The sequence below is a fragment of the Neolamprologus multifasciatus genome, chromosome 8, assembly GCF_963576455.1.
Source record: "Neolamprologus multifasciatus chromosome 8, fNeoMul1.2, whole genome shotgun sequence".
NCBI lineage: Eukaryota > Metazoa > Chordata > Actinopteri > Cichliformes > Cichlidae > Neolamprologus > Neolamprologus multifasciatus.
The window spans coordinates 28,856,225-28,882,677 of NC_140446.1; the positions used below are offsets into that span (position 1 = coordinate 28,856,225).

A 26,453-nucleotide genomic window follows, 5' to 3' on the forward strand; every position below is an offset into this window, starting at 1 on the left:
ACTATCCACTTTTCTTGTTTTTTACTTATTTTTTGCTCTGGTTTACATCCCAAAATCCTCTAGTCTTATAGTATACGACAGCAGATCACTTGTAAACATCAGTGACAAGGTTGCACATCTAATCTTGGACACTTTTAAACTCCGCATCATCCGGGCAAGGACAGAGAGACTCAAGAGGAGCTTCTATGCCCAAGCCATCCGGGCCCTAAACACACACACCCGCCCTCTCACATCATCTATAATTGACTGAGACAGAAATGTACATTCCAAAGTCCTTTAATTTTAAATATGTTTATATTGTCTATTCTGTAAAATAGTCAGATGTCTATTCATATTAATGTACAGAATTCACCTGCTTGCTGCTACTACTGCACATTCACCCAATGTATATACTATATATATATATATAATGTTCTCTCTCTCCCCCCCCCCCCCCCCCCCCCCTTATTTTTGCACATGTCGAGGAGCGTGTCAGGTTACATTTCACTGTGTGTTATACTTGTATAACTATGCATGTGACAAACAAAGAACCTTGAACCAAAATAATGTCCTTGTCAGAGACAGAAGATAGTTACAGATGTGTAGCCTTATCATGTAATAGATGAAAATATTCTTGCCTGTGCTAATTCAGGCCAAATATAAGGTATGTTATGACATTTGGACCACATCCAGCACGAACTCCACTTGGCTTATGACGTACTTACCAGTGTCTTAACTGACCTGTAATTGTCTAACGTGGCCCCAGTTCAGCCCAAATGTTCTAAATGTTGTGTTGATGCAGGCTGACACGACTGTTGGCATGACTACGGCATTAAAACTGTTAAATGTGATGTGAATAATTAGTAATTTGGAATTTACTTGTGATAGTGTGATTATATTGAAGTTGTGTTAATGAACACATTCCAGTCGTGACGAAGACAGTTGCTAAACTTGGCTAAATATAAACCCCAGAGGTTACTCACTGCAGAGCTGCTGTCCTGGAAGAGCTCACCTCTTAATCCTGATATTACGCTCACCAAAATAATTCTGGTTTTAAATCTCCGTCAGTAGTAGTACGGAGAGAACCGCCAGCAGAAGGCGCCAGTGTACGGAGAGTTGTAGCCCGCTCACCGTGCGGAACCTTTCTCGTCTGTTTTTGTTTGCACCCGTGTGGCTAGAACGTGACTCTTTCATATACTTCCGGGCCGGAGGTCACAGTTCACACGTGAAAACGGAGAAAAGCGGGTGTTAACGTGGAGTGGATTACAACTGGTTTACTTTAAGGTAGTACGACTTGTGCTTTGTATTTCTCCCGCACGTTTCATATAAACACGCAGGTTTAGTAAAGACGCGGGTCGCAGTGTTTGGTCCTGCAGGCTGACAGACAGATGCTTTCAACGAAGCCAAACTCCGCTCACAGAGCAAACCTGTCGGCCTGTAAACTACCTGAGTCAATATCGGTTTTCTCAAAGAAGTATCCCACTGGATGGAGGCAGGGCTTGTCTTTGTAGTGTCGCTTTTTGAGGGACTTTTTCCATATCTAAGACAAACTGGGTCCTTCTGATGTTTTAATGTCTGGTGTTGTGGCTTCTGTTACTATTAGAGCCAAAATGTGTAATAGTGTCCTCTCGCGTTTTCCCAACATGGATTTTAAAACAGCACGAGGATTTATGAATGTCTTTGTGTATCTAGAGAAAGTGTTTGCTTCTGAGAGGAACTGTGGAGGAAGATGAAGAGCTGAGGAAGCCAGCTCTAGGTGACTGGGAGTGTGTGTGTGTGTGTGTGTGTTGATACTTGGAGTACACTGTGTGTGTATTAAGTCTGTTTAATTTGTGAAAATATACTTAAGTAAAAAGTGTAAATAATGACAAGAGGTGAAATTTAATTCACTGACTGAAATTCTGTGGTTCAGTAGAGGTAAACATACATGTTTATTTGAATGTTATATCACTTTATACCTGCTTCTCCACTAAAATTCCTCACAGAAACAAATATTTCCTTTAAAAGTTAATACATGATGCATAATGAAGGTGATGAATATCAAGTCTTTTGACTGATCATTTTGAATGCTCGAATAAAAACAAAGGGTCAACTAATATATCATAGATTCCTTGTATTGTATTATGCCATGTCATAACTGTCCTAAGTATCATGAAAAAGCAAAAGAGTTGTACATACATGTCATATAACTGAAAAATCAAATCAAAATGTTGCCAATTTTCATATTAATTCTTTTTTTTGTGAAGTTGATGACGCCTGTCCATACCTATAAATTGAGTGGAACCTGTTCTCTGTCCACAGATTCCAGTCAAACTGTGAACACACGGTGTGTGTAGTAGACAGGATGGATGGGAAAGTCAAGAAGCAGAAGCAGCATCAGCAGAAGCACAGCGGCCCAAAGGCAGAGAAGAAGAAGCTGAAGAAACAAAATGGCTCAACAGAGGAGGATGAACGCAAACGCAACCCCAAAGCATTTGCAGTTCAGTCTGCGGTCCGCATGGCCAAAACCTTCCACAGGTCAGTGTTGTGCGTTACATAATAAGATGAGTCAAGTTCATGTCTTCAGACTGTGCTGGTGTTTATTTTTGTTTGTTCCTCAAAAAGGACCCAGGACATAAAAACCAAAAAACACCACGTGCCCGTTGTAGACCGGACTCCCCTGGAACCGCCTCCAATTGTGATTGTCGTTGTCGGCCCCCCTAAGGTCGGGAAAAGCACCCTGATCCGCTGCCTGATCAAAAACTTCACCCGGCAGAAGCTGACAGACATATGTGGACCTGTGACTATCGTTTCTGGTGAGCAGAAACTCCTGAAACACAATCCCTCCTCCACCAAACTTTACACCCGACACAACAAAGTCCTGAACACACCTCCACTGCTCGAGTCCAGTGATGGTGTGCTGTGCACCGCTGCATCTGTAGAAAGTGTCATCGCGGCTTTAGCACAACCTTCATTAAAACTTCAGCAAAGGGCCTTAAAAGAGGTTTTGGCCTTGGTGAAACAATAAATACGCAATAAAACATTTAAATACACAGTAATAAATCTTTTTGTATGAGTCCATAATGTTACTTTATTTATTTGCATGTGTGCGTTTATGTTAATTGGTTATTTTATGCTGCAGGCAAGAAGCGTCGGCTGACTTTCATGGAGTGTAACAATGACATAAACTCAATGATCGACCTGGCAAAGGTGGCTGACCTGGTAAGTGTTTCAAGAGTAAACTGGTACGTTAAATCTGCCTTTATTGGGTGAGAAAAACATGAATGTCATAACTGTCCAACAAATGGGGGGTCGGCCGTGGCTGAAGAGGTCGATCAGCTCATTTATTGAAAATGGTAAATGGCCTGTATTTGTAAAGCGTTTTACACATCCAGTCACCCTCCCATTCACACACACATTCACACACTGGTGATGGCAGCTACATTGTAGCCACAGCCACCCTGGGGCGCACTGACAGAGGCGAGGCTGCCGGACACTGGCGCCACCGGGCCCTCTGACCACCACCAGTAGGCAACGGGTGAAGTGTCTTGCTCAAGGACACAACGACCGAGACTGTCCAAGCAGGGGCTCGAACCGGCAACCTTCCGATTACAAGGCGAACTCCCAACTCTTGAGCCACGATCGCCCCCGTTTATTAATCAGAAAACTGGTGTTTCGCTCCTGTGATGCTCCAATCTGCACACCGGAGATAGTGTTTCAAATGAATCCAGTTTCAATAGTGACTAATATGAAAAACCATGTAGCTCAATAAATAACTACAATATCACTGAACAAAAGGTATCCTGCAAACTGAAGCTCAATAAATTCTAAATATGATTCAATAAACAGCTTAAATCTAAAGCAGATAAACGTGCTGTGATGTGAGATGTCCTCGTGTTAGCAGCGCTGACATAGATGGTAAGGAGAGTGCTGAGCTACAGCTGTGGTCACACGTTTACAGATACTCGTTAATGATCATTCTGGGCTTTTAAATGTTTGAACTGTTCTTTTTCCGGGGTTAGATTGTTTCTGATCTACACGGGCTCATATACAGCTGTCAGATGGAATAATGAAGGCAAACCACATCCTGATTCTTTAACTTCACAGCATCAAAACTGGTTTTGAAATGGGACGCATGCTAATGCTGAGCTTCTGCCCCCTCAAAGCTCCAGCTGCTACCCTGAGGAGGATGTGTGCGCTCTGGTTAAAAGCCAGGTCCATGCAACCCTTTGTGTGTTGGAGACAATCCAACATAAACTTGCACACCCAGTTTATAAAATAACAGTTCAAAGAAGTTATTAAAAGGCCATAATGAGCAGGACATTCATGCCCGTGACTTCTGACTGAAGTGTTCGTGTCCAGTAAGATTGTAAAATGAATAAAACGATAGAAACCCTTTGCTTCCTTTTGTCTCCAGGTTTTGATGCTGATTGATGCCAGCTTTGGCTTTGAGATGGAGACATTTGAGTTCCTCAATATCTGTCAAGTCCACGGTTTCCCTCGTATCATGGGTGTGCTGACTCATCTGGATGCATTCAAGAACAACAAGACTCTGAGAAAGACAAAGAAAAACCTCAAACATCGCTTCTGGACTGAGGTGTACCAGGTAAACCCACATCTGTACAGAAGTTGCACATTGATGTAAAACCTTGTGTGTCTGTGACAACATTGTGTCCTGTTGTGCCTCAACCACCAGGGGGCCAAACTGTTTTATCTGTCTGGCATGGTGTACGGTGAGTATCAGAACCAGGAGGTGAAGAACCTCGGCCGCTTCATCTCCGTGATGAAGTTTCGTCCTCTGGTGTGGCAGACATCCCATCCCTACATCCTGGCTGACCGGTGAGTGCTAACGACGGCTACGTGCTGCAGAAATATGAAAACGAACAACACAGCTGTCAGTCTGTTCAGTTGTCTGCAGCTTTCTTAATGCTCAGCCTAACGTCGTGTTTGTACCAGTAACTCAAACTTGGTAAATACACATGATTGCATTAACCCTTTAAGACCTACCATAGAACCAAGTCTGCCAGAGCTTTTATTATATGTTTACATGCTGTGGAGCCATTTTTGGGAGCATTTCAAGTTGATATACATCAATACAACCATTACAGCTTAAATTTTAATAATATGTATGAATTAAGTGCATAGTAATTACATAAATTGCAAAAAAGTGCAATAAACTACAAAAAAATTGAAAATCGTTTTTGTTTTTTTAACATATATTTCTAGTTAGAGAAATTTAAGAGGCTTATCCCTCAAAACTGTAAATACAAAAAAGTTGCACAAAATAGTTTCCCACCACAGGAAATTTATTTTGAGTGTCTTCATAGTTTTATTTTTGAAATACACCAATTTTTATAGACTGCAGGAAAAACGAAAATAAATATTAGAATGCAAATTTGCAAAAAAGCAGCATATGCATCAAAATAAACTATTTCCAGCAGTGCAATATGAGTCCTAAGCATCCCAGAAACCACACAGAAAGTCATAAAGTCAAAGATAACTTTTAAAAACACCAGTATAGGCTCATGAGGCCCTGATGGTAAAAAACGACATTTCCGCGAAAATGACGTCACTTCCGGTTTCGGGCAGGTCATGGCGGACATGTGATAGTTCGCGCTGATGGACGTAGGAAGTGTTACGAACAGCTGATCGGATCGGCAAAGCGTGTTTCTGGGATATTATGTTTTTGTTGCTGCAAGTGCTTTTTATGCAGTTTATGCAACTCCTCCGGTATCATATGCAAAAAAAATTATTGCGCTAGCTCACGTGGTTGCAGAGCTACAAGGATTTAAAAATAGTTACACAAAACAGAGCGTGCTGCTCTGACCGGCTTTAAAGGGTTAAGATGGAGCCGTACATTTTCATTTACAAGGTGCTGAAGAATCATTCAGTTTAACGTTAACGACAAGCTTTCTGCAGAGCTGATCTGGTGAGACACATATTATCAGAGAACAGAGGTTACAAGAGTAAAGGTTTCCCAGTGTTTTACTCTACAGATACGCACACTCCCAGTCTGCCACATAAACTAATCTGAAATACTGACTGTTAATGTAGGAGCACAGCTGGAATATCTGTGACATGTTTCACTGATGCACGAGGAAGCAACAGCATCATCTTAGAATTCAAATGGTGGCTGAGAAACTGCCTCTGATACCAGGGATGAATCCCACAGAGGGACACGCTCAGCTGTGAGCCTCCTTTGACAAAGTAACCGACTAGAAGGCGTCGACTCACACGTTGTGCTGAAATGGCTCCTTTCCGTGCTCAGAGCACTGAGATGCATTTTGCATTTAAAAAGGTGCAGGCAGAGCCCGGTCACTGCTCTGCGTTGAGGATGCAGTGGGGCTTCCTGCTCCCTCACAAGAAGTAAATCAGTCACTGAGCATCAGGCAGACAGTCGAGCTCGTAGTCCAAACCTGGCCCTGTGCACCAGGCAGCTGTGCTTCACGAGGTACAACAGTTTGGATGCTAATCGTCACCAGATTAACCAATGCCTCTAGTCCCAGCCCGTTCTCACTCCCGAGGCGTAACATGCCGACGTTTTGTCACGTCCCGCGGCGTTCCTGAGGAACGCAAAAGGAGACCTTCGGCGTTGTTATGGTATGCGGCGGGTTATGGCTAAAATCCAGTGCATTGACGGTCCCGCGGTAATAGGCGTTCCAGCCCTAACCATAACCATAACCTTTTTCCTGACCTTAACCAGGACTTTAATGATGTTAAATAGCGTGTTTCTAAGCGATTTGAAGAAAAAGAGCGTGGGTAGCCGAAAACGTAATATGTTGATGATTTGTCACCTAGCGTAAAATGTTACGCTTTGGGAGTGAGAACGTGTTGCTAGTCCACCAGTCAAGCGCCACCTAATGTGTGTGGTTTTGTTACAACAGAGCAGCAAAGAGTGTCATGGTGTCATTTGTATGTGACACGAACAAACAAACACAACAAAGGATGGCGTTGAGGCGACGATATACCAGCTGCTCAACGTGTAGCTTTTTGTTGGACCAGTGTTTCTTAATCCGGTCCGGTCAGCCGTGCAGTCAGAGTGATGACTCCCTGACGTGCTCTGTGGGCTCCTTTTGTTCATGTGCTTCTTCTGTTTATTGAATATTTTTTATCAGTGTTGTTTCAGGTGTTAAATTATATGTAATATAGTGAAGTATGACTATGTCTAAGCTGACAGGCAGGAGGGGGGGGGGGGGTGTAGCAGGACATGCACAATGTATCACACACTGCTGCACCTGTAAGAAAAAAAAGGGATGGAGAAAGAGGTGGAAAAACCCCACAGCATGCAAATCTGAAAAAGTACAGACACATCTTTGTGTGTGTGTGTGTGTGTGTGTGTGTGTGTGTGTGTGTGTGTGTGTGTGTGTGTGTGTGTGTGTGTGTGTGAAAGAGAGAGAGACTTTGTCACTTGCAAATGAAGGTCACACATCTCTGCAACATCTGTGCGCCCCATCCCAGCCATAGAAGGCAGGATGGGGCGCCTACGGTTGGGCGATTGTACGAATATATCAACGATAGCCTTTCACTTTAAGGCCGTCAACGCACCACCTGAGGACGCCTTGCACAGAACCAAATGGAGGAACAACGCCAGGATGAAGAAGAAGGCTGAAGCTTTCACTGATCGTTTTTACAAGAGCGATTTGTTTATTTATTTGCTATCAGTAAGTTTGCTAACAGCGCCATTTTAACGGCGCGATCTCCCAGCTGTGATTCGTTTACTCAAACTCATAAAGGAAGGAGAGGCCGCCGCCTCTGTTCAGAAAAATACACTAACCGTGTTTACAGGCCGTCGACACACTCGACCAAACAACAGATACAAAGTTAAACAAAAAGTAAGCTAAAAAATCCAAATGTTTCCTCCAGCGAGCATAAAAAAAATCTCCCACATAACATTAAGTCTTTTGTGAGCTTTGGCGTGTCTCAAATAAAGAAAGAATCCAAGAAGGTAGCAAAAACAAACAAACAAACAAACAAGTAAACAAACGAGACAGGAAGGTAAAATCTTCCCTCTAAGTGAAACGTTCTAAACGCACAAATCAGTCCGTGCATGATTGCGTTGCTCCGCCCGTCAAAACGTCTACGCCTGCACGAACATGTCGCCCATCGTCATTTATTGAACTGACATTTGTCGGTCGCCCAACCTTCGCCTACGGCCAAAGAGAACCAGAGACAACAGGCAGCCAACGCCGCCACAGGCCAGCCGCCCTGGCTCGAGCCCCAGGCAGCCAACCCAAACCTCCGTGACCATAACCGACAGGAGCCAAGGCTCAGCAATGCACACGAACCTAACCCTAACCCCCCCCCCAAAGAGCCTCACAGCTTTGAGGCCGTTCAAAGCGAGTGTGTGATGGTTCAGAAGGTTATTAAGAAGGTTACCATGTTAGTTGATCAAAGATGATCACATTTAGTGTGTTTACATGTTTACAGAGATGTTTCTCTGTTTGGGGTTTTGTGACTCAGTCTTTGCTCTCGTCTTTCTCTCCTCAGTATTGAGGACTTGACTGACCCCGAGAGGCTCAGGACAGACCCCAAGTGTGATCGGACTGTGTCCCTGTATGGCTACCTCAGAGGGACACATTTGAAAAACAAAGGCCAGGTCCATATACCAGGTACACAGACGAGCGCAGCAGGCTGACAGCATGAGACAAAGTCATGAAAACACTGCAGTGATGTGTCGTCCCGTCTGTAGGTGTGGGAGACTTCCAGATGTCAGAGGTCAACTTCCTGCCAGACCCGTGTCCACTGCCCGATACTCAGAAGAAGAGGGCCTTGAATGAGAAGGAGCGTCTGCTCTACGCACCCATGGCCGGGGTCGGAGGGGTCGTGTATGACAAAGATGCCGTCTACATCGACCTCCCAGCCAACCACGTCAAACAGCTGCAGGTATTCCCGAGACGGCAGCGTGCAGTTTGCATCTGAACGTGTGAAGTGCATTTGTAAGATGTTTCAGGATTCAAAGTAATGCTTCAGACGCTGTTGCAGGAGGAAGTGCGGCCCACCACAGAGCTGGTCCAGTCCCTCATAGAAACACATGTCACTCTAGACGCCAAGATGGCTGCCAGTAAGGTCTCGCTCTTCAGTGGCTCTGCTGGCCTGGACCCCACAGACATCAGCGAGCAGAGTGGGTAAGACATCACGACGTTCTCCGTGACAGCTGTAAGTGTAGTAAAAGACGAAGCCACCGTCATGTCACCCTCTGGTTTTATGACGGCGTGCTCTGCTGCTCAAAACGTGATGCAGTGTGAGCCACAGCTATCAGCTAGCTAGCTAACAAGCCATGTACAGGTGCAACACAGACACACATCTGCTGAGGCGCACAAAGTAACAGATATTTGTCCTGTTTGTGTCAGAGTGCAGGAGGGACTGCGAGAGACGCATGTCTGGGATCCACACACACAAACACAGAGGAGGAAGGTGGTCTTCAGTGGGTTCGAGGAGGAGGAGAACGACGTTAGTGGGTCCAGCAGTGATGAGGATGATGATGGCAGTGACCAGGAGGACCAGGAAGAGGAAGATGATTTGTCCACATTTCTCAAAGAGGTGAGAGATGAATCTGAAAAAGCCGCCAAAGGCAGCGCTCCCCCGGTAAAGAAACGGAAGCTGGAGGAGACGAGAGGAGAGAAGGAGGCGATCGCAGAGGCACCGGCGTTTGCAGACAGCGAGGACGAGCTGGAGAAGAGCGAGGCGGACAGCGAAGGAGAAGGCGAGAGAGCCGGAGACTCTGGGCACTGCTCTAAAGAGTCAGAGGAAGACAGTGATGATGATGAGGAGGATGGAGATGAAGACGATGAGTCGATGGAAGAGGAGATTGGTGCCGATGACAGTGATGAAGAAGAGGAGCAGGGTGAGAACCACACGACTCATTCAGGTTTATTTAGGTCGTGTCCAAATTCATGGGCTGCTTCCTCCTGAGGCCGCGTTTGTAGACCGATTACGTCACAGCGACGCGCCGAAGGCTGTCCAAATTCGTAGACTCCTCCGAATGCAGCCGACAAATGCGTCCTCCTTTTCCCCGAATTTGAAGGATGGGTCGGGTGTGTCCTTCGTGGCCTACCATATCCCAGAATTCATAGCGCGGCCCAGCCAAACTCCAGTTTCCAACAATGGCGGCAGCTACTAAGTTTTAATATGACTCTTACTAATCTTTCTGGGTCACAAAATAAACTTTAAACATATTTTCAGGCGAGAAAGTAGCTGTGTGAACATCAAATATCTGCTCGGTTTATCAAGATATCGCATATTTGCAAAAGTGCTTCGACGTTTTCGGAGCATCTACTACCCACCAGCTCGATAGCTAGCCAGGAGCTCAAGGGTCACTGAAGCCGCTGAGAACGGCACAACTCCCGGCACATCATTTTCAGATCACCGCGGACTTTCGCTACTCAGGTTAAACGTAATATATAAGTCACTTAGACAACCTAAAATGTTATTGTTGGGCTTTTTTCAGTGTTTTGTTTGTTCGTGAGTAAATTGGTTTGGCTGAGATTAAAGTTATTAGATTAGATAAAATAAAACTTTATTAATCCCTCGGGTGGTTTTTACACAGCTGAATAAACGTCAAACAGAAAACTGATTAAACAGAAGTGTGAGACGGTCGAGAGTTTACTCCAGTGTCCTGTCATATTTTAAATAGCAAGGAGCAGACGGCGAGTTTATTAAACTCCACCGAGACAGCGGTGACGCTAATCAGAAGGCTAGACCATCACATTTTCACAGCCGTTTACTTCCGGCCTACCCGACCTTCTGAGGACTCGGCCCACGTAGACCGCAAAGGCCGGGTCCTCAGGAGGATGCAGCCCATGAATTTGGACACGACCTTAGATTTAGTTTATCTTCAATTTTCTGCTAAAAAACAAACTGTTTTCCTTCCTGGTTGTGATCCGTCTGTAGGGACGTTCAAGTGGAAGGAGGGCCTGCAGCAGAAAGCATCAGCAGCTTTTCTACGGCATCAGGAAGCTGCCCCCAACCTGAGGAAGCTGGTTTATGGTTCAGGTATCCTGTTTGTTTCATCAATAACCAATAATATTTGTTTGTTTTATACCTGTCGTACACAAACCCACACTGGATACATCAGGATTAAATTAATTAATATCTAATCATTGATCATTAATGCCAACACTGCAGCATTAGTTACTGTTGGCCTTGTGCAGCATGGTGATGTTGACAGCAGGTCATCAGTCCTCCATAACTACTCAGCGATATGTTTACATCACACACGTGAGGACGTGATCTTGACAAGCGCTGCTGATCCTTGTTTTGCAGTGGTGGAGGCGGGAGATTCTGAGGAGGAGGAAGAGGAGGAGCTTGGCGGACTGTTTCGAGTTAATCGCCCTCAGAAAAGCAAAAAAGTTCAGGCCAACGCTTTAGACTGCTCCCATTTCAACCCCGACATTTCCCACAATTGGGAATTAGAAGAGGTCCGGTATTTTCCAACAGAACTCCGACTCAAGAGCAGCTGATGTTGTCAAGAACGTTAGAATAAGTCGGTCTGTTTTCTTTTTCAGATGTTGAACTCGATCAGGGATTGTTTTGTGACGGGTCAGTGGGAGGAAGGCCAGGATGCTGCAACGCTGCTCAAAGAGGACGGTAAGAGGGGGAGGAGCTTTGTTCGCTGTTCAGAGTCGGTCACAAACACCTCGGGTCAGTTATGAGCAGTAGTAATGTGACAGTGACTGATTACAGAGACTTTCAGCTAAGAACAGATTTGTCACCAGGCATCATAAGTACTGTTTTCTTATAGAGGAGCTCTACGGTGACTTTGAAGATTTGGAAACGGGAAAAGTTCACAAAGGCACGACTGGGGAGCAGGATGAGGCCGAGGTACGTGACTCAGAATACAGCGTGGTATCAATGTGGTGGATGAGAAATGATCAGCAACAGTTACTTAATCTGGACAAACACTGCGATTCTTTTCAGTCGCGCGATTCAGCTGCTCAAACTGCACGATTGGCTCACAGAGGTTAGAAGTTCATAGGTCACGATGCAGAGTCACACTATACGGCTCTGATCGACCTGAGTGTCACACTGAGCCTCCGTAACATGAAGGTTATAACAGAACTTCTGTCGCTCGCTCTCCCTCTCTGTCTTTCACTCACACACACACACACCACCATCAACTTTGCTAAACTGCTGATGAAAAACATGATCAGCTGTGATTGAGCAGCGATGTCCATCCAACTATTTTCACGGTTGTTGTGGTCGTGATGATTCTGTGAGGCCACATCGAAAATCCTCGGATCAGCTTTCCAAAGTTGTGCCTCCGTCGCTTGTGTCCAGATCACACGCTGCACCGCCGTGCTGCTCCGTCTTTTTCACCGACATTTATGTGTTTGCGCGTGCGCAGTGTGAGCGGCTGCGGCGACACCTCACGACCAAGCGATTGATGATCGGGAGCTGGTCGTGAGGTGTTAATCGCTTCTCGTTACCCCACGTATACTACACGATGCACCGATCACCAAAACGGTCGCACGGCTGAAAAATCGCAGAGTGTGAGCCCAGCATTACTGAGTACGGCCGGGGGGGGCACATGTCTACAAACCCATCCCAAAAATGTAACAAAGGTTATTTGTCACGCACACTTTTTTTATAGAAAAGTGAAAGTGATGAAGATGAAACTGACGATGAAGACCAGATGGTGAAGATGGATGATGAGGAGGTGCAGAAGAACAAGCGCCTTGAAAAGAAACGCAGACTGAAGGAGCGCTTCGACACCGAGTACGACGACGGCGACGCCACGTACTTCGACGACCTGAAGGAGGAGATGCAGAAGCAGGCGGAGGTAGAGTGTCCATCAGTCTGACGTTCACATGTAAGAATCTGTTCATGTCTCATATTCTTCCACTGTTTGTTCAGCTGAACAGAGCCGAGTTTGAAGACATGGACGATGAGTCGAGAGTGCAGTACGAAGGCTTCCGGCCAGGAATGTACGTCCGATTAGAGATTTCCTCCTTACCCTGTGAGTTTGTAACGAACTTTGACCCACATTACCCCGTCATCATCGGAGGCCTGGGAACCAGTGAAGGCAATGTGGGATACCTGCAGGTATGTGCTACATTTACACTTTCAAAGGTTCTTAATAAAATAAGAATAGAATGATTATTCTTAAAAATATCTGTGTATGAATCCATAAATTGTTTACATCTTAAAATGTTTTGCTTTTTATTAGAGCACAAAACACCTGAAAACATGTAAACAAAGCAGACCCTAAAAAGAAAACAAAAATAAATGTTCCCGTCCTTTCCACCCAGCAATCTGTGCAAAGGGAAGAACTCTGTTATCAGACCTCTGATCAAATAAGAGGAAAAACAAACATAAAGAGAACAAAAGTTCTGCTGTAAAATAAAAATGTAGGGAGTAAAAAAATACTGAAGTACAGATACCTGAAAGTTCTGCTTAAGTGCACTAATGAAGTATTTGTACACATCCGTAAATACCCTTATTAAGATCTAATGGTCAAATAAGATGTTGTACTCTGTGTGTGTCAGATGCGCCTGAAAAAGCACCGCTGGTATGAGCGGATCCTGAAGACACGGGACCCCCTGATCCTGTCCTTGGGTTGGCGCCGCTTCCAGACCATCCCTCTCTATCATATTGAGGATCACAACGGACGCCACCGCCTGCTTAAATACACACCGCAGCACATGCACTGTGGAGCCTCAATCTGGGGTGAGCTGCATTCAGAGCATGACTGCGTTTACACACAGATTTCACTCTGCATGTCTAACCTACACTTTGAACGGCTTCACATGATAAGTTTATTCAGGCTTCTAATGAGAGACTTCAGACAGTAGAAGCACATACCTAACACCAATTCCAAAAATGTTTGGATGCTGTAGGGCTGCCACGATTAGTCGATTATCAAAATCGTTGACGACTGATTTAATAGTCGACGCGTCGTTTGAAGCTTTGTAAGATCACAAAAGACGCAGGAATAAGTAGTAGGATTTAAGAGTGTAATAACGGACTGAAACAGAAGATGGCAGCACTGCATGTACAAGGATGCCAGCTGCCGTTAAACCCCGAAGAAGAAGAAGAAGAAGCTGTGTCCCAGAATTCATAGTGCAGCCCAGCTCAGTTTCCAACAATGGCGGCAGCTAGTTAGTTTTAATATTACTCTTATTATTCTTTCTGGGTCACAAAATAAACGTTTAACATATTTTCAGGCGAGAATGTAGCTGTGTAAACCTCAAATATCTGCTCAGTTTATCAAGACACCTCATATTTTCAAAAGCGCTCCGACGTTTTCGGAGACGTCTGTTAGCCACTAGCTCGATAGCTAGCCGGGGGCTAGGCTCGCTAGAGCCGTGAGAACACCGGACTCCCGGCTAATCGTTTTCAAACCCACCGCCGTCTTTCGCTACTCAGGTTAAACATGATATATAAGTCACTTAGATAACTTAAAAATGTTATTGTTTGGCTTTTTTCAGTATTTTATTTGTTCCTGAGTAAATCGGTTTGGCTGAGATTAAAGTTATAGTTTTTACACAGCCGAATAAACATCAAGCAGACAGCTGATTATCAGAAGTGTGAGATGCTGGAGAATTTACTCCGGTGTCCTGTTATATTTTAGATAGCAAGGAGTTTATTAAACTCCACCTAAACAATCTGCAAATTTCATTAAAATTTAATAAACTATCATCTTGTCTTTATTTTTAGTTAGCACATACCTTACACACTTAAGGTGTAAGCTAATGATAGTTATATAAGAGCAGATGCTGCTGGTGCAATAAGCTGTACGTTTTACGTCCAATGGATGATGATCTGATTAGTCGACTATCAAAATAATTGTTTGTGGCAGCCCTATGCTTACAGTTTAAATTACAACAAAATCCAGTGATTTGCAAATTTTAATCACAATAAAAAAAGAAAACATGTTTACCTCGTCTCTACAGTGCTAAACATGGCCTGATATTTTCTCAGGTTGAACATGTGACATGTTGAGAATAAAATGTGGGTTTATGACTTTTACATGTCATTGCAGCTGCCCATCTCCCTGTGGTAGCTCACACTGAACGTTTAGCTCTGTGATCTTTTAATGTGAGGTACACAGGTGCGTCTCAGTATGTGTCAAAGTTTACGTCTCTGCGATGTTTACATTGATGAAATAAATGACAGAATCTCAGATTGTAATTGTAACCTTTATTCTGTCTCCTTTGTTTCTCTGGAGGTCCCATCACTCCACAGGGCACCGGCTTTCTGGCTGTTCAGTCAGTATCAGGAGTTAAAGTGAGTGTTTACCTGGAGACAGAGGATTGTTAGTGTACTTTTGTAAGGTGGCATCAAGTCTGCTCATGTAATTCTTTGAATGTAAATTACTCTCATTGAATCTCAACGTCCTGTTTTGTGTTTCTGTGAAGGCGAATTTCCGCATCGCAGCCACAGGAGTCGTCCTGGACCTGGATAAATCAGTCACTATTGTGAAGAAGCTCAAACTAATTGGTTACCCTTATAAGATCTTCCAAAACACCTGCTTCATTAAGGTACACTACACCTGACGCTCACTTTATGTCAGCATGTAAACAAACCAAAGAATGTGAAGACTTGTGTAATAATTCACTAAAACCACTCAGAGAAACAACATTTACACGATAAGGAAAGTCATACTTTTCCAAACAGTGAGTGGAAGACGTGTGTAGCTGTAGGAGGAAGCATGTTCATGTTTGTGCTGTTCATTTAAAGGGCAGGAAATTAAGGTGATTGTGTAATGCTGCTTGTGTAGCGTGTGCTGATGCTCCCTCTCTCCACAGGGCATGTTTAACACGGTGCTGGAGGTGGCTAAATTTGAAGGTGCTTCTATACGAACAGTGTCGGGGGTCAGAGGTCAGATAAAGAAGGCGCTGTCGACTCCTGCGGGAGCTTTCAGAGCCACGTTTGAGGACCGCCTGCTTATGAGTGGTGAATGACTGTTTTTGCTGACTTTACTGTTACTTTATAAATACGATGTGTCCCTGCAGATCTTACATTGTATTAAGGCTTTAAACCAGTTAAAACCTCCTATAGGAAGAAGCTGTTCCCAGTTCCTAGGAAATAAAAATAATGCAGATTATAATCTCGTAAATGTATCAAATCCAAATGATTAATTAACTTGTGTTTCAGTGATGTGTGTCTGCCACTCCGTGTCTTAGTGTCGGTGTTTGTTCTGCAGATATTGTGTTCCTGCGCTCCTGGTATCCACTCAGTATTCCTCAGCTTTACAACCCTGTCACCTCCCTGCTGCTGCCTGCTGGCCAGAAGGACAGCTGGTCGGGCATGAGGACCGTGGGGCAGCTCAAACATGACCTGGGAGTCCGTAACAAGCCCAGCACTGACTCGCTGTACAAGGTAGACTCAGCCTGATGACCACAGATAGAAACAAATGGGATCTGCTCCCTGAAACACTGAAACTGTAACCCTGTTTCCCAGGAAGTGTTGGGATCACCGTATCACATATAAATGAAGATGGAAGCATTTAAAGGCTTCATTTAACTGATAATCGTACAAAAAACAAACCAAGTATCAATGTTGAAAGTGTCATTCCACTCTGTTCCACCTGAGGACCCTGGTCTCAGACTTCAGTGTGCCGATGTGCCTTTGATTATGAAACCAGGAAATCAAACTAATAGAACTGCAATAAGATCTAAAAAGCTCAAACTGTCCTTTTAATGAAGAGAACATTTGTGATCAGATCAGTTTGTTGTTGAATTGTTTTGCATCACAGGAAAGGTAAATGTGGCACGTGTTCTCCAGAAATATATACAAACTGTAGAGGAGTCTGTAGTACGCAAACCTTTGCTCTGTAACTATTCGGTGATGTGTGAACCAAATCCTGGCTGTGTAGTGTTTGTCATTGTCATCATGTCTTCTGTCTTTGTGTGTACCCTCACTTGTCATTGTACACCTTCACTAACCGATACCCTGAAATACATTCCTTTACCTTCCAGCCAATAACCCGAGCCCCAAGGCACTTCAACCCACTGCACATCCCCAGGGAGCTCCAGAAGGCCCTCCCCTTCAAAAGCAAACCCAAACTACTGCAACCCAAAGGAAAGGTGCCCAGAGACCTCAAGAGAGCCAGTGTGATACGCGAGCCCCATGAAAGGAAGGTGAGCAAAACCTGACTTTACGGTACGAGTGCTGCAGCTCGTTAAGTGGTCCCAACACAGTAAGTGATAGTCTTAGTGTAGGTGGAGAGGAAACAGAGCGAGCAATGTTGTAACTATTGACAGAAACTGTGCAGCACAACACCCAGTTTGTTCAGGATGACCCTGTGCTAACTGATCTTTGCTTTGACTTGTTGTGGTAGGTGGCGGAGCTGCTGCGAGCTCTGAGCACAGTGCATCACTACAAGAAGAAGGAGGCCCAGAGAGCACATCACGCCAAACATAAAGAGTTCCTCCAGCAAAAGGAGAAAGACGAAGAAGCCAAGATGAAGAGAATGAAAGACGCACGAAAAAAACTGTACCGCGTCATGGGCCAGAAGGATCAGAAGAAGCAGAGGTCGAGTCTAAAGGGGACGCCACAAGATGACTGATGTTTAGAGCCACGAGGACCTGATCCATCCCTGCAGACTCGAACTGATCTTTGCTTAAATTAAAGTTGTATTTTTCTACTGTAGTCATTGAAAAGCCAAATGTGCAGCTCAGTCATTCTCCTGTAGGACACACAGTAACTTAACTAATGATCATTTCAACAATAAGCTCTTTGTTTTCCTTATTGCTTCTCTTCAAAGCTTGGCAGATCAGATGTGCATTACTTCAGAAATTATACAAGAACAATATCTTAAACGAATGTCTTTTTCTGGGGTTGTTACAGTAAAATAAATAAACTCACAGCTGAATTTACGTTTGAAATGTTGAATTTGAGTAAAACCCGACGCTCCATAGTGCCACACTGTGTTTAAAGACTTTGGGCGTGAATTTGAAATGCAGCACGTCTGCCTATCAGCTGAAAATATTAAAGCCAGAACTTATTTACAGCATGATGTTGGGCCTGCTCCAAAATGTGAACGCACACGTGTTTCGTCTTCTTGAGTCATTAATCATAAATTTCTTAATTTGTAGAGGCACAAAAATGTAAACTGTCTGCTTGATTATCAGTCCAGCTCTACTCATCATTGTTGAGTCATTTTTGTATTTTCTGTTTGTGCTGCTTTTGAAGGAACATTTGGCTTGTTTATAATTTGCAAGAGGAAATGTGTTTGTATTTACATCCATCAACAGTGCAGGAGAGGCAGCAGGTCACTGTGTCCAAAGATTCTTTACAATTTTACACTGAGAAACATTCTTAAAATATTTGACCCGTATGAAGTAGTGTCTCTTTCAACTGTTTACATCCACACGTACCCGGGTATTTTTGAAAATGCAGATTTTTCTATGCGTTTGCACCTTTCGTCCACACGTAAACGGCGTTTTCGGTCACTGAAAACTGAGATTTTTAAAAACTCCATCCAGGATGGATATTTTTGAAAACACAGTTTTTGCATTTACGTGTGGACAAGAAAAACGGAGAAAATGCAGCGTCAAAGGTGTGCACATTTTTTGACGTCACACTGTGCGCCACGTTATTGTTTCGGTGAAATGAATTTCTACAACACTGTTACTGTTAATTGTCTCTGCAGTGTTTAAATGCTTACATATACACACACAGTTACTGTCCCTCCACACATACGACTCGGTTCTGCTTCTATGCTCCAGCTTTGTTTACTTTTTCCCACCGAGGCTTCTAGACTTCTGATTGGCCAACATTTCTACACGTTTAGGAATAAAGCGCCACCTGCTGCTTTGGCATGTTCCTAGCAGCGTTTTCCTTCATTTCTGCCTTTACGTGTGGACGGGATTATTTTTTAAAACGAAAACGGAAAATCTCCGTTTTCAAAAATACCCGTGTATGTGTGGACGTAGCCTAAATAAGTCATGTCTGAAGTATGTTCCACATCGTTCACTTGTGAATCACAACATTTAGGAGAACATGGCCCATTCATAACAACCTGGGAGGTTGAGCTTAAAGTTATTAACCAATTAAAACAAAGAAAACACAACGTGGTGCACAAACTCTTGAGATGCCACAGAGCACGTGGTGTGCATGATTGTGTTGGCATTAATAACTTAATAAAGACGTGACACACTTAATTTCTTATGAAGCATGAAGACGGAGCGATCTTTATCCACAAGTGGAAATGATGCTTGTGGCCTAAACATCAAGAATCTTCGAGTGCGTGAGGCTGCTGTGTTGTTGAGCATTAAACTTACTCACAGTGTGTCAGTAAAGGGGGACTTGCACTTCTGGCCCCGCGTAGGGCTCGTGGATTTGACACCTTAAGGTTTTGAAAGTGGGGATATGGTGAGCATCAGAGCTCTGCTAACAGCTGGCATCTCAGTTATAAATGTTTTTGGAAGTACGGCTAATGTATGATTCAACCTCTAAGGTACACACGAGGGGATGGTTTACTACGAACTATAAAAACACAATCCTTAATCTTTGATCTTCCAACTGGATCCTTCTGTTCTGGTTTTAGAGTCTCTGTTATTGAGTCATACTTTGGGAATCAAAGGGAAGGAATTTCATTTATATTTATTGCATGAACTGACCAGGAACTCCAGTCAGCTTTATACTGATAGGCTAAAATTCTCTGTGTAGTTGCTGTATATAACAACCTGTGTAGATCAGTAGTAGTTACCATTGTATAGGCTTTTGCTCATTTTAAATGTGTGCACTGTTTATTTATCTTTATTTTTCTAATATATCTCTGATTGAAGCGCTGCTGTAACAGGAGAATTTCCCCAGTGTGGGATCAACAAAGTCTGTGTCTATACCAGAGCTCTCAAACTGCGCTCCACCTCAGCATGCAGTCAAGTTCTACACTCTCGCTAATGACCTACTGATTGTATTGAGGTGTGTTGCAACAGGGACACATGGAAAAGTCTCCGGACACCGGCCCTCAGGACTGGAGATTGAGAGCCTGATTTAAACGTTGGTAACTTACAAGCTCAAAGTTTAGCAGCACTTTGTTTCCTTTTTCCATCAAACATTATTCACAGCCACCTCTGTTAATCAGTGCGATGTGTGACTAATCTTTTATTCAATAACCACAAAGTACACAAATAAAAGATTAAATGTTTTATTTATCAAAGATTAATGATTACACACAAAACAAAGTTTCTATGAAAAATTACACAGAGTGTAAGAAAAACATTAGAACATACTCAGAAATGCTTAATGAAAATCTGACATACTTCTAAGGCATATTTGAATATATGTTCAACATATATTTTAAAAGCATAATATACTCAGAAAAGTGTTCACAGAAGCAGTTTTAGAGAACTTACACACCTTTACACTAAACCAGGCCTCCTTCGCTCAAATCAAATCACTTTTATTGTCACATCACATGTGCAGTTCCACTGGTACAGCACATGTGAGTAAAATTCTTGTGTGCGAGCTTCACAAGCAACAGAGGTGTGCAAAGTACAATAACATAAGAACAAGCAAATATAAGAATGGCTAAATCTGAGAATTATATGAATAAATATATGTACAATATAAGAGTGTATGCATATTACTGAATGTGTTTACTAAATATGTATGTCTACGTGTGTGTGTATATATGTGTGTGTGTGTGTGTGTGTATACATATTTTACAAATTAAATAGAGTAAAAATAAAATAAATATATAAAATATACAGAGGTTGGTAGTTGGATATTGTGCAAAACAAGTGGCATTTATATACAGTAGGGAATGCATAATGTTGAAGTTCCAGTAGTGAAGGTGAGGTGTCTATGAAGTGTTCAGCAGTCTGGTGGCCTGGTTGCTCTCTGATTGGTCAAAGCGGGAGCCTCTCTGAAACGGCTTCATTGATCAGTGGTTTTTCTCATTGGTAAAGGGTCTCCTCTATTTTAAATTGCTTTATTGGTGGATCGGGAAGAAGTCCCAGCTCGGGGACCGCACCGTGAGTAAAGTAAGTAAAGTAAAAGTTAATTTTTATTTATACAGCACCTTTCAAGTTAAAAATCACAAAGTGCTTCACAGAAGCTAAAACATAAAAATAAAAATCAACCAAAAGCAAGTTTAAAAAGATGAGTTTTTAGCTGTTTTTTAAAAGTGACCACGGAGTCCACAGATCTCAGGCTCACAGGGAGAGACTTCCACAGTCTGGGGGCCACAGCTACAAACGCTCTGTCGCCTTTTGTTTTCAGCCTCGTGTGCTGGACAACCAGCAAGCCCTGATCACATGACCTCAGGGACCTGCTGGGAATGTCTGGATGTAAAAGTTCACTGATATATGTTGGTGCTCATTCACACAGAGCCCTGAATGTCAAAATCATAATCTTACAGTGGATCAGCAGGAGTGTGACATGGGAGGACTTGGAGGACTTGGTGAGAAGCTTTGCTGCAGTGTTCTGAACAACTTGCAGACGCTCCAAAGAGGCTTTACACAAACAAGTAAACAAAGAATGACAAAAATCCAGACGAGATGAAACAAATGCATCAATGAATTTCCAATTCTGAGCTCGATACAACGGGACTCAGCTTAACAATGTTTCTCAAGTGATGAAAACAGGAGCGAACCAGAGATTTAACACGAGCGTCCAAAGTCAGAGCTGAGTCAATAGTAACACCGAGGCTCCTGATAGAAGGTTTGGCAAATGTAGCAAGTGGACCCAAGTTTTCCATAACACTAGGCACAAATCTTTTAGTAGCACAAACAAGGACTTCAGTCTTCTCCTCATTTAGCTGAAGAAAATTATCAGCCATCCAACCTGTAAAGGAATCTGTGCACCTATGCAAAGTCTCTAATTATGGAAACATCTTAGGGCTTAAAGGAGATATCTAACTGAATGTCCTTAAAAGTGCTCAATAATTGCTGAAAAGGGAGTAAAGACAACAAAAACAATAAAGGCCCCAAACCTGAACCTTGTGGCACACCATAGGCAAGAAAAGTAGAAGAGGGGCTGTACTTAGAGGTAGCCACAGAAAAGGATCGTTCACGCAAATAAGATTCGAACCATTCAAAGCAGAGCCTGATATACTCACCCAGTGTCTCAGCCTATCCAGCAGAATATGATGGTCCACACTGTCAGAGTCAGAGAGAGTGTCACTTTACCCCCACCGGCTGATGTGTGAAGACTTCTCTGGGATGCTCGCTGCTGTCACGCTGAGGTGGAGCGTGTGTGAGTCTGAGTTTGATCCTGATTTTCTTTTTTCTGATTTAACAAGAACAACAGAAACGAATTAAAGCCTTCCAGCGGGGCACGCAGCCTCCAACTCCCCCCATCCTCACTGCTACAAAAGCACATACATACTGAAGTTGCATCTTAAAAAATGGAATGGAGTTAAAGAGATTCAGAAGTTTTCCAAACACAATCACATTTTTTAAAGAATACCTGGAATATATTTATTTTTTGAAAAGTTTAAACATCTAACACAGGGGTTCTGCCTTTATTAGCCTTATTCATTGAAACATTTTTCTTAATGCGACATTTCTGTATTTTCTCCAGATAAAATCGAGGATTAATTTTGCCATGTTCAGATTTTGGGAATGTTCAAGTTCAATATAAATCTTTCGTAATTAAGGATCTGCCTAAAATAGTCACGTCCACCTGAAGCTACAACTCAAACCTCTGTTCAGCTGAATTTCTTTGGGGGTTGACATTTTCAAATGATCGTCAACAACACCGGACAGTTTTCATCCTGTCCTGTCTCACTGTGACAGGGGTGTGGTCTCTGCTGCAGTAAAGGTAGTACGGTCACGGGGCGGAGCCGGGAGGTCGGAAGGCACAGGTGAGAGGGATTGCAACTAATGAACGCTTTCCCACCTTTTAGTGCTTGGAGTTGGGAAGGAGCTGGAAAAGCTGGCTTCCCGGTTGAATACTAAGTGCTGAAGGAGTGGAGAATGAAAAGTGCTGTAACCAATAATTGAATGCTGTGTGGGTCCTGATCATTTCACAGTCACTAAACACTAAAATACAATATCATTGGTACTATTACTATAGTTACTTTTAAGGCTGCTGTGATTAAATTTAAGGGGGCTTTAGCACCCCCCCAACAGGGTCTAAACTCGCAATTTCTCTGAATGATCCAGTCTTTGCAGTTCTAAGTAATATGTAGGTTACTTAGGCGAGACTAACAGTGTAAGTGACAGTAATATCCATCCATCTATCTTTTATGATTTAACAGAATAAAAACTTTTCTGACCAACACACAGAAGCAATGATCCATTAAACATGTGAACACTCCAGAGACACACCTGTACCAAAACAAATGAAACATCTAATCTGCACTTATTCACAAATATATACTTTACTGTTGTTTGACAAGCTGCAGAACTGTGACCTCACTCTGAGTTCACAGTTAAACATACATGAATATAGCAACAGGGCCAGCGGGAGACCATATGGACACAAAGTTCACAAAGAAAAAATGCGCTCTCACTCACGCTGTGCATGCAAGCAGACACCTGCAGCACTCTGTGAGAAATGTACACATGTAAACGTGTAAAGACTATCTGTCTTAGATTGCAGGGGCCAGCAGGAGATAAATAGGGGAGACATTTTATTTAGGTGCACTAAAAGTATATCAGAGTGCTCCTCAGTCACTCATTAACAAATTCTATGAATTAGTGTAACTCAGAATTCTCAAACTCCAGTCCTGAGGGCCGGTGTCCTGAAACTTTTCCATGTGAGCCTGTTGCAACACACCTGAATACAAGTAGTAAGTCATTAGCAAGAGTATAGAACTTGACTGCATGCTGACGTGGCAACCCCTAACCCTACCGACTCAAGTAAAATTAAGTGTTTGGAAAAATGTAAAATGGCCTGTATTTGTATAGCGCTTTACTCAGTCCCTAAGGACCCCAAAGCGCTTTACACATCCAGTCATCCACACATTCACACACACATATTCACACACTGGTGATGGCAGCTACATTGTAGCTACATTGTAGCCACAGCCACCCTGGGGCGCACTGACAGAGGCGAGGCTGCCGGACACTGGCGCCACCGGGCCCTCTGACCACCACCAGGCAACGGGTGAAGTGTCTTGCCCAAGGACACAACGACCGAGACTGTCCAAGCCGGGGCTCGAACCGGCAACCTTCCGATTACAAGACGAACTCCCAACTCTTGATCGCTGTACTTCTAAAAGTACTTTTATTGCACCATGTTCATTCACTCATGCTGCTGTGACATGAATCAAAAGGCTGAAATGCGACCTCAGCATGCGGTCAAGTTCTAGTCTTGCTAATGACACACGAACTGTATTCAGGTGTGTTGCAACAGGGTCACGTGGAAAAGTTTCAGGACACCGGCCCTCGAGGAGGCGTTCGAGACCCCTGCTGTGAGCCACGTCGGTAGTAATAGTGGGCGGGGCTAGAGCCGAGACCCGTGCCGACAGGTGTGGCCGTGTTTCACCTAACTACGCGCATTTCTTCTTTGAACACTTTGTATTTTGCAGCGCGGGACTTGGAGGCGGGCTGTGGGCGGCGCACCCAATAAGAAGTAGACGAGGTTACTGCTGCTTTCTGCATTGGCTGAACAAAAGTCAATTTCAAGTTGGATTAGTTTTTATTGGGTGGGCAAGTCGCCAGATAGGGTGGACTGATCTCATATCTGTCCGTGGAATGAGTCAGCCTAGAACATTGTAACACGGAAAGTTTTCTAACTCTTGGCTCTGAGCGGCGTCCAAACGCTACTTTTCCCTTTTGAAACCTTTATTTTGAAATAAAGAGACCGGAAGTGCGACCCTCGAATCACTGAAGAAGCTTCGACTAAACAGGAGCGAGTCGGCTGGATAAGTTCGAAAAAGATCTTTGTGTTCGTCAGACGGACTGTGAGGCTGTTTACAACATGGCTCCCACTAACGTGTTTCAGCCGCACTCCTCAGAAGCGGGTAAATATGCGGAGTGTTGTCCGCGGTAACAGGTATCTGTTTGCTAAACTTGGTGCTGCAGCTACTGTACAGGGACCCAACACGTGTTCAGCAACACATGTGTGCGGTAGAGCGTGTACTTCTGCTGCTGCACAATCAGATGTGAAGCACGTGGCTCACATGTTCCCATGATGTACTTTTTTATGTATAAAACCAAATGCAAATCATGCGTGTTTACTCTGCCGTGACGACATTAAAGCAGAAAAATCCTGAATAATTACAGAATGCCTCGTGCCTGTTTTTCCTTTTTATTTTATACAAAGAAAAGCATTTCAATCACAAACTGATGTAAAAAAAAATCATCAGACAGCAGGAAATAAAGTTTGTGATGGTCAGAATGTTCTAGCGCAGAAGCCCCAGACCCCACCCTAATCTGTCACCCAGGCTTTAAATAAAAAAGTACACTTGCTGTGTTTGTATATATACCATGTAGTGGTGCTGCATATGTAAAAAAAAAAAAAAAAATCCAAAGAACATTTAAGTTATGCTGAATAAAAATCACCCGTCTCACATTTAGAACCTGCAGGATCACTTTGACAAAGTTTCTGAGGTTTTTCTCTTTCTGTCATGTGTAACATGTAGTTTGTCATCTATAACTGCATCCCGTTTTCTGCTCAGGATGCAGCTGCCCACTGGAGTCAGAGCTGAGAGCAGTGCTGCAGCAAAGGATCATGGTCTTGGATGGTGGAATGGGAACGATGATCCAACAGCGAAAGCTTGAAGAAGAAGATTTCAGGGGGGAGGAGTTCAAAACACACACACTGCCGCTGAAAGGCAACAATGACATTCTCAGCATCACACAGCCGGACATCATTTACAAAATACACAAGGTTGGTTAATCCAGTCATCGAAATGGGAATCTTTGCACTTCGCCTGCACTGTGCAGCTGTGTAATTGTATTTATGTGCTAACTTTGCTCTCCTCATCTTGGCTGCTTAAAGGAGTACCTGCTGGCTGGTGCTGATATCATAGAGACCAACACTTTCAGCAGCACGTCCATCGCCCAGGCAGACTACGGACTTGAACACGTGGTATGATCTCCCTACTCGACCACAGCTCGGCTTGCATGGAGCCATGTTAGAATTTATGACCGAGTCATTTATCCTTTTAGAAAAGGGAGTCATTGTTGTGAATGTCAGGTTTCACCTCAGTGAAATGTTGTGTCTTCAGTATTTGTTTTATTATATTGATTTATTTACTGTTCAGCTCAATTGTATGTGCTGTAACAAAGACATTTAATTAATTTTAAGTATATTACTACACTGACCTTTTCCACTGAAAACATGAGACATAATCATTTCAGTATAATAAGCAGTGTTGGGACTAACACGTTATTAAGTAACGTGTTAGTCCCACTAATGAATGGATGAGTTGAAGTTATGAACTTTCTGAGAGACAAATAACACCAGGATCCTTTTCTAAGTAGCTGACAGCTGGTAACTGTGCAGGGGCGGGGCTAGTAAAGTGTTGCCAGGGGCCAATTTTCTGTCCCAGTCCAGCCCTGTATGCAGCTCATCTGCAGTCTGGTGTTACCTACATCTTCTTATTCAGAAGTCAGAATTTCCGAGTTCTGAGTACAATCAAAGCACCACGA

General features: G+C 43.5%; 2 protein-coding genes across 3 annotated transcripts in view; both read left to right on the forward strand.

Moving 5' to 3' along the window:
* The first annotated feature begins 1,114 nt into the window (after nucleotides 1–1,114).
* Nucleotides 1,115–20,570, forward strand: bms1 (BMS1 ribosome biogenesis factor). Of its 2 annotated transcripts, none has more exons than XM_085170376.1 (23): nucleotides 1,115–1,263; nucleotides 2,281–2,496; nucleotides 2,584–2,774; nucleotides 3,101–3,180; nucleotides 4,376–4,564; nucleotides 4,655–4,797; nucleotides 8,446–8,567; nucleotides 8,648–8,841; nucleotides 8,941–9,083; nucleotides 9,309–9,802; nucleotides 10,849–10,950; nucleotides 11,221–11,375; nucleotides 11,463–11,544; nucleotides 11,699–11,778; nucleotides 12,548–12,736; nucleotides 12,811–12,999; nucleotides 13,443–13,623; nucleotides 15,125–15,183; nucleotides 15,315–15,437; nucleotides 15,705–15,852; nucleotides 16,103–16,278; nucleotides 16,878–17,039; nucleotides 17,240–20,570. In XM_085170376.1, the coding sequence occupies exons 2-23, from the start codon at nucleotides 2,324–2,326 to the stop codon at nucleotides 17,465–17,467; spliced, it is 3,603 nt and encodes a 1,200-aa protein (XP_085026502.1). In that variant the 5' UTR covers nucleotides 1,115–1,263; nucleotides 2,281–2,323; the 3' UTR covers nucleotides 17,468–20,570. The 2 variants fall into 2 exon arrangements, with proteins under 2 accessions (XP_085026502.1, XP_085026503.1); XM_085170377.1 differs by lacking the exon at nucleotides 1,115–1,263 and adding an exon at nucleotides 1,289–1,735.
* Nucleotides 20,571–24,500: 3,930 nt separating this feature from the next.
* The window catches only part of mtr (5-methyltetrahydrofolate-homocysteine methyltransferase), a 30,109-nt gene continuing 28,156 nt past the window's right edge, over nucleotides 24,501–26,453 (forward strand). Inside the window, exons 1-3 of the mRNA XM_085170375.1 lie at nucleotides 24,501–24,820; nucleotides 25,478–25,689; nucleotides 25,801–25,890. Coding sequence (XP_085026501.1) covers nucleotides 24,778–24,820; nucleotides 25,478–25,689; nucleotides 25,801–25,890 — 345 coding nt within the window. The 5' untranslated portion in view covers nucleotides 24,501–24,777. The remainder of the gene's footprint in view (nucleotides 24,821–25,477; nucleotides 25,690–25,800; nucleotides 25,891–26,453) is intronic.